Source organism: Nematolebias whitei, chromosome 15, assembly GCF_014905685.2.
Source record: "Nematolebias whitei isolate Nwh7 chromosome 15, NemWhi1, whole genome shotgun sequence".
NCBI classification, from domain to species: domain Eukaryota; kingdom Metazoa; phylum Chordata; class Actinopteri; order Cyprinodontiformes; family Rivulidae; genus Nematolebias; species Nematolebias whitei.
In genome coordinates, this window is record NC_056512.1 from 21,141,185 (window position 1) to 21,155,417 (window position 14,233).

Consider the following 14,233-nt stretch of genomic DNA (forward strand, 5'->3'; position numbering starts at 1 on the left):
CATACATACATTAAACATGCATACATACATACATTAAACATGCATACATACATACATTAAACATGCATACATACATACATTGAACATGCATACATACATACATTAAACATGCATACATACATACATTAAACATACATACATTAAACATACTTACATACATTAAACATACATACATACATTAAACATACATACATACATTAAACTACTACAGTATTTACTACTTGTACTACTATTTCTACTTTTGGGCGCAGGCCCAGGTTAGAAATGTTTGCTTTATCTTGATTAAAATATTTTATGAAAAGTGATGTGTGAGTAGGGCTGGATGATATGGGCCAAAAATAATATCTCAATATTTTCAGCTAAATGGTGATATGATGTATATGAATATATTTTTCCTCTCGTATAGTAAAAATAAAAAGACACTTCTGAGTCAAAGCTACAATTCCCCAATGTCATACAAGCATTTTTATTAACACTACTGTAGATGAACATAAGAAAAGGCTAAAAAATAAACTGTTAACTATTAAATAATAATTCTTGAATAAAATCAAATGACATTATTTTCCTGCATAACTTTAAAGACTCACAGCTGTGTGCGGTAGTTAAAATTCAAACAAACTACAGAGCAAACATTCAAAAGGCTAACTTGCTCTTTACAAAGATTAAATAAATTAAATATTGCACTCACCAGATGAAGTGTGAACAAACAGACTTATTCAGATGCACATCCTTAACGACGTTAGGCCCATTGTCAGTAGTTGTAGTAACAAATCCTGTCGGGTTGATATTATAGACCACTGCTTTAGTAATGTCACACCACCTCATGTTTACTCTCCTAAGGCACAGCACGGTGTGAGTTTTATTTTGGGGGGGGGGGGGGGGTCAGGGCGACAGACTTCATTTCTTCTTCATCCTGCCGCTGCCTGCAAGTATTCCAGGTTAGCGGTGGAGGGGAGGTGGGCAGTAAGGTGGAAAGACAAACTGGCAGCTCTACAGTTATTTATGGTAAATGGACTGTACTTATATATCAGCTTTCTATCTTATCAAGACACTCAAAGTGCTTTACAACACAGTCTGTGCCTCATTTACCCATTCATACAGCACTCTACTAGATCTATACAAAGATTAATCAGAGCTTTATCACATTCATACACTGATGGGACACACATCAGAGGCAATGAGGAGTTCAGTGTCTTGCCCAGAGACACTTCAGCATGTGAGTGCTGGTGGAGTCAAATCTCCATCTCTTGCACTGGAAGACGACTGCTCTAACCACTCAGTCACAGCCACCTAAACGAACAGGTGTTTCGCATAAATTTGACGTAAGCTGATGAAAATGTGATCAGAAGAAAAGAAGTTTTTTTGGTAAAGAGTTGACGATTGGACACGGGTGACTCGAATAAAACGACACAACAGATCTTCCAGTTCCCAAATGTAAGAAGAAGGTGAAGAAGGACGTGGTTGGGATGGGTGATGTGGATGATCAGGCAGTGGAGATGGGAGGTATCGACAGCTGGCGGTTAGCTGACCTTCAAAACTACAACAAACGTATCAACACACAGGAGGAAGAAAAAGAAGAGGGCTTTGTCAACACACGTAGAAGATGACCAAGATGACCTCGTCAACGGAGACACAGATCAGACCGACGGAGAAGAAGTGATAAAACCCAAGACGAAGTCTTCTATGATGCATTATATTTATAACGCACCATAGACTAAATCAGTATAAACAATGTTGTCTCATCTTTTGAAAATGTGTTTCTTCAAGGAATGAAAGCCTTTGTCTCTGTTTGAAATCAATAAAAAATTAACTGTGGCCTAAAAATAACTCAGTTGTACAATAAAAATGTTAAACATTATTCTGAGATTTTACTGATGAAGCAAAGAGCTCAAAATCAATTCACCTTCAAAACGTTGTCAGTTCCTTACAGAGCAGGCTGGCAGCTTGTTTCAACCTGAGGTGTGTGTGAAGCTAAAGGAAGCGTGTCTGTGCTTCCAGGTGACCGAGGACTTGTTTGACTACGCTAAGCTGATCTCAGTGGGACCTGAAGTTGTGATGCAGGCAGCAGACTTGCTCATGGCAGACTTCAGGATGCTCAGCTGTCAGGACATCAAATGGGCCCTAAACGCCCTGAAGGGACACTATGCAATCACACGCAAGGTACGTGTGGTTCTGTAGCATAAGAAATCTGAGGAATTTCTTCCTCTTGTTGTCTCTTTTCCATCCCTTTCTTCCCTGGTTCTTGTTTAGGCCTTATGTGGAGCTCTGAAGAAGTGGCAAGAATCAAGTGACGCATCAGGAAAGAGACGGCGGAGCAGGACCTCCTCGGAGCGTTGCTACATTGATTTTCACTTTGAGCATGGTGAGTAAACTTTTTTTTTACTCTTTTATCTGTTCTCATTTTTATTTACTGTTTTTCTTAGCATGAGTTTTTTTTTCCCCGTTCCCCTTTAATTTAAAAATACCCGGCTGACATTCTTTACTCCACCGGCTGAGTTTGAACTTCCCAGAGAGCTAAAAGAAACATCTTCTCTTCTCAATCTCCTCTGTGTCCACCAGGTTCAGTGCAGCTGAACAGAAGGATGTATTTTTTAGAGAACGACCGTCGTTACTGCAGGACGTACAGCAACCTCGAAGCGTCTGTGCAGAAGGAGCTTTCGTTTTATCAGCAGAAAGCCAAGGAATGGGCGGAGGTACACGCGTACTCTTCACCTTCTGTTTTCTATCAGTTGTTTTAAATTAGCTCCCACACACTCAGTGCAGCGTCTGTTCTCTCATGCAAGGTTATATTTTAATTTAAAAAACTACTGATTAGCTACTAAAGGACGTTTTGCTGTCTGCTCTTTCTCTCCCCAGCACGAGGACTTCCTCCTTGCTCTGCAGGTGAATGAAGATGAATACAAGAAGGTAGGAGCATCAAATGGTTCAGTCGCACCAACGTAAGCTTTGCAGTCATTTACATGTTACTCAGCTGAACCTTGCAAAGCCTCGTTTGACTAAACTGTGTCTGTTGGCTTTAAAGTGGTTTTCCTGCATTTATCTTCAGTGACACAGTTACTTTTGAATAAACACTTCATGTTCAAGTTACAGTGGCTGTACATGCTTGGACACTGCATTTCATTTATTTTTGTTGCTTTAAAAGTGAGCAAAATGATGACTTGATGTCTAAAGGCTGATTTACAGGTGCTGGTCATAAATGAGAATATCATAAAAAAGTTGATTTATGTCAGTAATTCCATTCAAAAAGTGAAACTTGTATATTAGATTCATTCAGTACACACAGACTGATATATTTCAAATGTTTATTTATTTTAATGTTGATGATTATAACTGACAACTAATGAAAACCCCAATTTCAGTATCTCAGAAAATTAGAATATTCCTTAAGACCAATAAAAAAATAAAGGATTTTTAGAAATGTTGGCCAACTGCAAAGTATGAGCATGTACAGCACTCATTAGTTAGTTGCGGCTCCTTTTGCCTAGATTACTGCAGAAATGCAGCGTGACATGGAGTCGATCAGTCTGTGGCACTGCTCAGGTGTTATGAGAGCCCACGTTGCTCTGATAGCGGCCTTCAGCTTTTCTGAATTGTTGGGTCTGGTGTATCACATCTTCCTCTTCACAATACCTCATAGATTTTCTGTGGGGGTGAGTTTGCTGGCCAATTAATAACAGGGATACCATGGTCCTTAAACCAGGTGCTGGTAACTTTGGCACTGTGCGCAGGTGCCAAGTCCTGTTGGAAAATGAACTCTGCATCTCCATAAAGTTGGTCAGCAGCAGGAAGCATGACATGCTCTAAAACTTCCTGGTAGATGGCTGCGTTGACCTTGAACCTCAGAAAACACAGTGGACCAACGCCAGCAGATGACATGACACCCCAAACCATCACTGACTGTGGAAACTTGACACTGGACCTCAAGCAACATAGATTCTGTGCCGCTCCTCTCTTCCTCCAGACTCTGAGACCTTGATTTCCAAAGGAAATGCAAATTTTACTTTTATCAGGGAATATAACTTTGGACCACTCAGCAGCAGTCCAGTCCTTTTTGTTTTTAGCCAAGGTGAGATGCTTCTGACACTGTCTCTTGTTCAAGAGTGGCTTGATACAAGGAATGTGACAGCTGAAACCCATGTCTTGCATAGGTCTGTGCGTGGTGGTTCTCGAAGCACGGACTCCAGCTTTAGTCCACTCTTTGTGAATCTCCCCCACAGTTTGGAATGGGTTTTGTGTCACAAACCTCTCCAGGGTGCGGTTATCCCTATTGCTTGTACACTTTTTTTTTTCTACCACATCGTTTCCTTCTTCGTCTCTCTATTAATGTGTTTGGACACAGAGCTCTGTGAACCGCCAGCCTTTTAGCAATGACCTTTTGTGTCTTGCTCTCCTTGTGCAAGGTGTCAATGATCATTGTCTTTTGAACAACTGTCAAGTCAGCAGTCTTCCCCATGATTGTGTAGCCTATAGATCTAGACTGAGAGACCATTTAAAGACCTTTGCAGGTGTTTTGAGTTAATTGGCTGATTAGAGTGTGGCACCAAATGCCTTCAAGATTGAACCTTTTCACAATAATTTTCTGAGATACTGAATTTGGGGTTTTCATTAGTTGTCAGATATAATCATCAACATTAAAAGAAATAAACATTTGAAATATATCATTCTGTGTGTAATGAAGGAATATAATAAAAAAAGTTTCACTTTTTGAATGGAATTACTGAAATAAATCAACTTTTTCATGATATTCTAATTTTATGACCAGCACCTGTACATTATTGAAGACATTAAGAAATTCTCTCTCAATGATGATGCCCGCAGCGCCTCCTGGAAGAACCTTTTTCTCTCAGCAGTGTGCACCAAGTATCTTGTGATTGATCAGAGCGTGTTTATGCATAAAAGCGGTTGAACTAAGTTGATTTTATTTTGCTTCAACTGTTCTGCTGAGTAGCAGCTGGCCAGGGCTGTTAGAAAACACAGCCACCTTTACAACCGATCCAATGAAACTTATAAATATAATCAAAGAGCACATGAGAGGAGGCAGGGCAGAGACCAACGCAGATCTCTGTGGCTGTTGTCCAAGAGGAATTACTTCTCAGCTGGACAGCGAAGGAACACGTTGCGATCGTTCGTTATTCTGCAATATCTGACGGACAAGGTGGCAGTTGCTTTGTGACAAAGTTGCAAATTAGCGCTTCTCCAGCTCCTCCTCTTCCTCTTCTAAGATCTTCTCTTCCTCCATCATCAACTAAAATTAAACATTTGTCTCTTCTGTGGCTGTGTTATTGTTTCTGTTTGTCCCCAGCAGTTTCTCTTTGAGTATAAAATGTGCAGAAAGCAAAGCCATAACCCCGTGAGCGAGAACAGATACCTTACATTTCCTTAAAGTATGAAGTAAGTTAAGTGGTGTGAAGTTTAAGAAGCTGCATTTTCCTTAGATTATTGACAAAGTTGCAATTTCAAAGTGTCGAGGTAACGCCTGAAAACAAATATCTATGTCCTTCCTATGTCTATCCTAATTGATAACGAAGGTTTTTTTATAGCTCTCAATCCATTAAATTCTGCTTTGGGAGATTTTCTCTCTCTCACAAAAATCATCAAGTTCTGTGAGGTTTTGTAGTTATCTTGCAGAAAGATGCACCAATATGCATTTTTCTAGACCAGCTCTGATTTCCAGTTTTTCTAAAACTCAAACTTTGTCTGAGTTTATTATAAAAAGTTTATTGTGGGGAAAATATTGATTTATGACATTAGTTTTTGTTTTGGTCACTAATTTAATCACTGAAACTAAATACTTGAATAAAACCTTCTCTAAACATGTCCTGATGCTGCTCAATAATCCAGGTAGATGAATCTAACAGATTCTTCTTTATTGAACCGTTTCATCTTTTGTCCAAAAGACTTCTTCAGTCTGAGGAGCTGCAACAAACTCGGTCTTATAAATAGCACCTTCTCATAGTGGATCAACCAGTCTGCTGCTGACCTGACATGCAGTTTGCTTTATGTCCTCTAAACAACTTTATATAATTAAAATACTTGGCTAAAGAGTAAATATTAACTTTGCTGATCGGTAACATGCCTGTTTGTTTTCCCAGGACGGTCAGCTGATCGAGTGTGGCTGCTGCTACGGGGAGTTTGCGTTCGAGAAGATGACGCAGTGTTCAGACGGACACCTGTTCTGTAAAGAGTGCCTGGTCAAATACGCTCAGGAGGCAGTGTTCGGCTCTGGAAAGGTACGGACAGAGTGCGTTGCAGCTGAAGTCCACATCCATCAGATTTAAAGAACCATGTCATGTCCTGTTAAATACTGTATTTTCTGCCGTACACGTCACTCCACCCTATATGTCGCATCAGTCCATATTTAATAAAGTGAAAAAACCATAAATATGTTGCTTCACCGTATACGTCACATCTATTACGCGTCACCTCTGACGACTCGGAAATCTGTGACGATGTTGTACCAAAAACCGATGGGCTGCCAAATGGCGGCTGCGGGAGCACGCATGGGAGGACTTTAACAAGAATTTAACTAGATTAACACTTAAAAACAATTATATGTTTGCTCGAAATTATTGTAAATGTGTGTCTCAGTCTAACTTTTGCTTAATAAATGGACTTTAATGGTCAAATCAGCTGCATTTAAAAAATAGTTTTGGTGCTCCGTGAACGTTCAGAGGAAAAAGGGAAGAGGAACGCGGCTCGTTTCTCTGAAATTTAACAAGAAAAGCACCTAAACAATTAGCAAAGGTGTGTCTCACTCTAACATTTGCTTAATAAATGCACTTTAATGGTCAAATCAGCTGCATTTTGCTGTTTTCCAAGTAGAGAGCAGAATGAAGGTGGGGAGATTATGGCAGGCCGATTGAGTCGTTAAAACCTGGTCTTCACCAGGTCTTCATCATTCTCAGTCATCCAGGACATGGTAAATTCTAAAAAGTTCAAGACAAAAACAATAAAGTATAAAGTATTGTATAATAAATAAAGTCCAGTTGTTTTTGTCTTGAACTTTTTTGAATTTGTCATTATAGCCACGTTTACTTATTACATTATACAACAGCATCCCATACAACTATTACTACTCTGCTGTCAAGTGGCTGAAAGTGGTACTGCTGGGTTTTTTTCAGTCAGAATGAATGAAAAGTCATATATCTCATCCAAAAAATGGTTTATAAATATGTGGAAAAAATCCATAAATATGTCGCTTCGGCCTATAAGTTGCAGGCATGTAAATTATGCAAAAAATTGCGACATATACGCTGAAAAATACAGTAAACAATACTGGCTCAGTTGTGGTTACAGTCTGAGGCACAGTTTGTAAATGATTGGGCTTGTAAGGAGCGGCACCTCTAGAACCATCACCAGGTGTCATGAGATAGGATGGTGAAGGTTACAGGAGCTTCTGACAGTCGGCCAAAATGCTGAACGAAGATCACCAGAAGATGTCTCGTAGATACAACGGACCTGGTTTGACAGGGACCACATTGTAGGTTTACCTGTTTTTTTTTTGAGCAGTTGTCTGGCAGGTGGGGGAGAGGTGTCCCAGCGGTCCCATGTTAGAACCATTGAGTTCATGAAGAAGTCCAGACAAGTTGTGAATGTTTCCAGCCACCCAAGAAGTGTGTAAAGCGCACAGTACAACTTCAGACACAGGTACTGGACTCGGACCTGGTCTCATCTGGCTCTGAGAGTCAGTAACTGGCAGCAGCCAGAATATGGGGTCATTTGTGTCGGCTGCCATTAATAGCAGACCAGAGATGGCTATGTTTGGAGTGGTGCTGTAACTGGGAGGCACGGGCTGATGACAGGTCTCGGCTCAGCATCACTGGGATTGACCGTTGTAGCTCCACTGGTAACTCTGGTATCATTATGTGAGGAGCCATTGAGACCTTGACAGGAACAGCATCACTGACATCCTGCATCGACACATCTTACCCCCCCCAAGACCACTCCCTGGCACAATCTTTAACAAGACAGCTGTGTTTGTGTGTGTTGAAGTCCTTCCATGTCCAGCCAAGTATCCAGTCTTTCCCCAGTCAGACATGTTGGGTTCAGTTTGGACTTGAACTCATGGCTGATCTGTCTGATCTCAAAGACCTGCTGCAGGACTCTGCTCTGACTGAATCACTGGTTGGACTCGGGCCTGGGTCGCACTGCTGACACGAGACCAGCAGTGTGTCCGTGTTCATCTGATCTGCTGTTGCAGTGCTGTCACATGACCTCTCCGTGTGTGTAATGGTTGTTCTGGTTGTCTGAACGATGAAGATGGGCACCTTGATTGTAAATTCAGTCTAAGTGTTTTATTTGTGGATCTCCTTCAAGTCGTGTGTGTCGATGTTGCAGTTGGAGCTGAGCTGCATGGAGGCGGGCTGTCCGTGCTCCTATCCCATGTGTGAGCTGGATAAGGTCCTTCCAGAGAACATCCTGTGTAAATACAACGAGAGGCAAGCGGAGGAGGCGGTGGCCGCCACCTGCGCTGATGAGCTCGTGAGGTGAGTGTTTGGCCCTATCAGAACTGGCTACACATGTTGCTGTCAGCTCCTCTGAGTTTCCTGTTTCCCATGAACTCATGGAGCTGCTTGAAATATTTCTCTTGTCTTCATTTCTTAACCTGTTCCCCCCCCCCCCCCCCATGTGTCCGTTTTGTAACTTCCCAGCCTTGTTGGACAAGAACGTGTCTTTGTTCAGCTGTCCCAACCCTCGGTGCCGCAAGGTTGGTGATGATTCTCTCCACACCAGATGTTTGTTTTCTTCGTCCACAGATTATATTTGTGAAAGGAAAAGAAAAAAAAAAGCTGAATCTAAAGAGAGTTGTAAATGATTCAGTGCATCGTGACAGAAGAGACTCGGTGCTTAGAGTCTGATCGACACGTGTGAGAGATGGAGGGTTGATGAGATGTTAATGTTTTTTATTTTTTAAAGATGATAAACCTTTCTGGCGAGGTCGCCCCTCTGCGTTTATCTCTGAGTCTCCTCCTTCTGTCGGAGGAATGCAGGGGGAGTCGTTGCTCTCTGTCTACCACAGCCGATACACACATTCCAGTCCAAACGCTTCATTTTTATGACGAAGAGTACAAACACACAGAAATCATAGTTCACTCAGTTTTACTCCATAAACATTGAACTGCTGCTCCACTCCTGATCTAACGTCTGATCTGACACACTCAGTCTCATCTTTTGTGTGTGTGTGTTTGTGTGTGCGCTCCAACATGAATGTGTGCTTTTGCCTCTTGGCACCATGACGTAAAGTTAAATCTTTCATTAAAGGCAGATGAGGCGTTTCAATCATTTTATATACACTAAGCACTAATAGTATAAAAACTATAAAAACAATACTCCAAAAAGTAGCACGAACATGAGTCTGTGTGAGCAGAGGGGCACGCATGAACACAGCAACATGAAACAGATCAGCAGCAACATGAAACAGATCAGCAGCAACATGATGTGATGTTTTTCACAGTGATTATTTTGGTTAGAGATTCATGAGTTTATCAGCCTCAGGGTAGAAGCTGTTCCTCAGTCTAGTGGTTCTACACTTAATGCTCCTCAACCTCCTTCCTGAGGGGAGCGGGGCAAAAAGTGTGTGTGCTGGGTGAGTGGGGTCCTTCATGATGCAGGTGGCCCTCTTCCTGCATCTGGAGGTGTAGATGTCTGTGATGGTGGGGAGACTGACTCCAACATCTTCTGTGCAGCCTTCACCACTCTCTGCAAAGCTTTTCTTTCTGCAGCAGTGCAGCCTCCATGCCACATGTTGGTGCTGGAGCACAGGATGCTCTCCACTGCACACCTGTAGAAGGAGGTGAGGACTGAGCTTCCCAGACCAGCTCGTCTCAGCCGTCTGAAGAAGTAGAGTCTCTGATGAGCTTTCTTGATCAGGCTGGTGGTGTTGTTGCTCCAGCTGAGGTTGTCATTCAGGTGCACACCCAAATACTTGTAGCTGGAGACCACTTCCACTGCAGATCCTTTACAGAACTCTTAATAAAAAAAACTAATTGATGTATTTTAGTGCTGATATCGGTAAAACATTACAAAAATCTTAATTTCCCAATCTTTACATGTTCCAGCTGTTTTCAAAATGTTTGGCTTTCTTTAAATTAATATAAAAAATAATTTCTCTCTTACTCAAAGGTCAACAAAGTCCATGCTCAATAATCCAGGTATACAATCCAACATTTTTCAGTCAGGTCATCTGGACAGTTTCTATTTTTGTGCTGAAACGTTTCGCCTTCGGTCCAGAAGGCTTCATCAGTCAAGGAAACACACAACAAAACTGATTCTTCCCCCAACAGCTTACTCCAAAGTGGAACAAACCAGTTATGTTGGTGCTAAGATGGTGTCTTTGACCATGACCTGACTGACAAATGTTGGATTGTATACCTGGATTACTGAGCATGAAATTTGTTGTTTTCAACCAGTTTGACACGACTATCAACAAGGAAGAGGGCCGGCAATGGAGGAGGGGGCGTGACAAAGACACAATCTTAGCACCAACATAAGTGCTTTGTTCCACTTTGGAGTAAGCTGTTGGAGGAAGAATCAGTTTTGTTGTGCGTTTCCTTGACTGATGAAGCCTTCTGGATTGAAGGCGAAACGTTTCAGCACAAAAAAAAAAAAGAAACTGTCCAGATGACCTGACTGAAAAATGTTTGTTAGATCAACAGTTTTTTTTTAAGTGTTTTAGTGACAATAAACCATCAGAGACCAACATTACACATTTCTGTCCTTGGTAATTCTTCTGTCAGCTCATGATCTATGTGTCACTAAACTTGAAAGAGCCAACTCGACCGTATCACAATCATTTTTTCATTTTTCTTACTGATCCACCTTCTTCACACTGACGTCAGATGTTTGCTCTTTTAACCCTTTACCCTCTGGGTTTAGTTGCTGAAGCTTTCATTGAACAGTTGGTTTCTCTTGAGCTTGTCTTGCTTTGTGAGTCAAGCCGACTTTCTTTAGGCTGAACTGAAGTCAGTCAGTTTTTTAATGCCTGGATCCAGTCTGAGGAGGAAAGTGTTTCTGCATTAAGGTGTAATGATTCCTGGAAACCTGTAGGGGGAGCCAGAGGTTCACAATGACCTACAGGCCCCACATACACAGTCAGGAGTCTTTGGGTCTGATTATTTTCAGTAATTGGGATAATTTGAGATAAAATTGAGAGAATAAAAAGTGCTTTGTTTGTAATGTGTGTGTGTGTGTGTGTGTGTGTGTGTGTGAGTCGGGGTGTGTGGCGCTGTTTGATTATTCAGCGTGTTTCACCCCAACCCCACTCCCACCACCCCCAACCTGGAAGTCATAGCAGAATAATGAGACCCAGATGATGCAGAGGCTTTAACGTCCCTGGATGTTAGTTCCTGTCAGTCGTAAGTCATTCACCCCACAGCCCGCTCAGTCTGCCAGCAGGGAGGGGCTCCACATTATGTAACTAACACACTTATTAGGAGTCCTCCCCCTTCCATCCGCCTGCCGCCTCTAACTCATTGGCTGCCCACTCTGTCCACTTCCCTTTGTGCTGCTTCCTCACTGGTTGGAAACACGCCTGACTTCAATTCAAACGTGGCCCATTTGACCCACATTCTCCAGCATGGCTCAGTCTGATTTACACTGGTATGATAACCTTAATCAATAATTTCCTGCGTGATCAATAAAGTTCTGTCTTATCTTAATCTCGTCTAAATTTAGATAGAACAATGTTCATATGAATTCATTAAAAGGCTGTGCTGGAAACACCCAGTCAGAAGCTCTGCACAGCCGACTAAAGGAGGAAGAGGTCAGCAGAAACAAAGATGGATGAAAGCAGCTGCTTTTGGTCAAAATGAACCAGCTGTGGCCTTTCCACACCAACGCCCTGAAGTTTGTTCAGTTTAATATTTATAAAAACTCGTAGGCGGGTCGATCACGCCCTGTTGGAGGTCTGACTCCGACGTCACTGACTGTATTTTTAGCCGCTCTATAAGAACTCAGGTGTCTTCCTGATTCTCAGCATGGTGTCAAACAGGTCTCAGACCATCACGCAGGTCTCCTCCTGCTCTGTGACCAGCAGGGGGCGACATCACACCACTCTGCCTGGTCTGGGTTTGTCTGCTCCTCCTTCCAGATTCTCTTATAAATCTTTGCCTACAAATTAGTTTTTTTAAACTTTATTTGTCTTTAATGTTCCCTTTAGGTCATGGGAGTGTGCTCAGCATCTGAACTGCCTCAGATGCCAACAAAATGCTGCGTTCATTTCTGTCTCTCACACACACACAAGCAGTGATTTAAGGATCTGAGATAGATTCTTTCTGGTTCTGAACGTACGGGCTGCTCGTTGCAGCATCAGCTGTCATTTGCTGCACTCTTTAATATTAGATGAACGACTCAAATATTTATGGTGATGCCACTTAGCTAAGGGTTCGCGGGGAGGGAGGGGAGTCTTCTTTACCGGATGTCATTCGTCTGCACATTTTGACAAGGATGAAGGCGGTTTAAGGACAGAGATGCTGTTTCTAGGCAACCAAGCCGTCGGCAGCAGGCGCCTTCTCTGCAGTCAGTCACACGTTTGCAGCAGAAGCCGCACCTCGCTGCGTCTGTCCGTCCTGCCTCCCTGCAGCAGCGACAGCAGCAGCATACAGAGCAGCTCCCTCTGACTGCAGGGAGTCTGTGGAACATGTTTGACTGTGGATGAGAAAACGATTTGCTTTGTCAGCTCGTTTCTTCTCCATCCCTCTCAGTTTTCATCACCTTCTTGTCTTTGTGTGTTCAGGAGAGCTGCAGGAAGTGCCACGTCCAGTGGAAGCAGCATGTGGGGAAGACCTGCGAGCAGGTTCTGGAGAGGGACGAGATCCGCATGAGAGTGCTTTTGTAAGTGGGTCTAGCCTGAAGGTCACCGACTAGTTAGTTTAGGAACATTTTATGAAGAGTCTTTCCTATGAGCTTTAAAAACTGACCACTCAGCTGCTGGCAAAACAAAGAAACCAAACCCAAAGAATTGTGCTTCTAATGATCGACATCATTTTGTTTTGACCCATTTGGAGTCTTTGTTCACGTTTGGGACCCGCTACAGAAAAGGATGCTGGGTAAACATGTCAGTTTCTCGGACAACGCTCCAGGAAGTAGCCTGTCCGGTGGTCCAGCTGCTTCCCGTGGCCCAGCAGGCCCAGAAGTGGTACTTCCTGTTGACAGATTGTTACACTTCCTGGTCCTGAAAGAGACAGGAGGTAGTCTGTCAGATGGATCAGCGCTCTGATGACTTTAACAGAAGCGAACTAAAGAAATCACATCAACACTCGGCTTGAATGAAGAGATGCTGGTAGTTTTTACATTCAGGGCTTTTTGGATTATTGTCTTAAACTCATCCAGGTGGGGAATTAAAACACTACATACATTTCATCAAGCAGCTTAAAATGAAATTTTCTTGTTTTTAAATTTAAAAAAATCACAGAAATTTAAATATTTTTCTGATCGTTTGCATCTCTTTATTACCATTTAATTTCCTGTCACCTGCTGTTTGTTGTTGTTTAGTTTAAAATCTGTGTGTGGCATCAAAACATGCTCTATGTTTAAATAACCTTCATTTCCCGTGTCTCTTCCCGTGTTTCCTTCCTGTGTTGCAGCGAGGAGCGCATGACGGCGGCTCGGGTGAGGAAGTGCGTGAAGTGTGGGATGGGCCTGGTTAAATCGGAGGGCTGCAACCGAATGTCGTGCCGCTGCGGCAGCTTCATGTGCTACCTCTGCCGAGAGCCCATCACCGGCTACAACCACTTCTGCCAACACGCCCGCTCCCCCGGCGCGCCGTGCCGCCACTGCCGCAAGTGTTCGCTCTGGACCGACCCCACGGTGCGCCGCAACACAGAAACACTAGAAATTCTGTTCTTTGTTTATTTGTTGCTTTGTTGAAATTGTTCCACAAACGTCTCCTATTTCCTTAAAGATGGCAACATTACAGTAAGGAAAAATAAAAAGTGATACACCCCCCTACATCTGCCCCCCTCCCTCTCACAGACCTTTTCCCCTCAGCGCTGTCGCCCACAGTGACTTGGCTGCAGAGTTTCTGGCAGCCAGAAGCATCACTCGGATCCAAAGATGAGCTGGAGATCGACTCTGAATCTGTCTGAGAGACGGGCACACGACGCCTCTACGATTTTATCCTTGATAAACATCAAACACTGAGCCTGTGTTGGTTTGAAGCAGGAGTTCAACACAATGAGCTCATCCTGCTCTGGCTTGATTTGATGTACAGTAGTCCCTCAGTTATCGTGGAGGT

The 14,233-nt window shown here is 42.8% G+C and overlaps 1 protein-coding gene across 1 annotated transcript in view; it reads left to right on the forward strand.

Moving 5' to 3' along the window:
• Positions 1 to 14,233, forward strand: part of rnf216 (ring finger protein 216) — a 33,406-nt gene that overhangs the window by 16,850 nt on the left and 2,323 nt on the right. Inside the window, 9 exon segments of the mRNA XM_037689458.1 lie at positions 1,999 to 2,160; positions 2,251 to 2,362; positions 2,560 to 2,693; positions 2,857 to 2,907; positions 6,093 to 6,230; positions 8,338 to 8,486; positions 8,629 to 8,707; positions 12,734 to 12,831; positions 13,584 to 13,806. Coding sequence (XP_037545386.1) covers positions 1,999 to 2,160; positions 2,251 to 2,362; positions 2,560 to 2,693; positions 2,857 to 2,907; positions 6,093 to 6,230; positions 8,338 to 8,486; positions 8,629 to 8,707; positions 12,734 to 12,831; positions 13,584 to 13,806 — 1,146 coding nt within the window.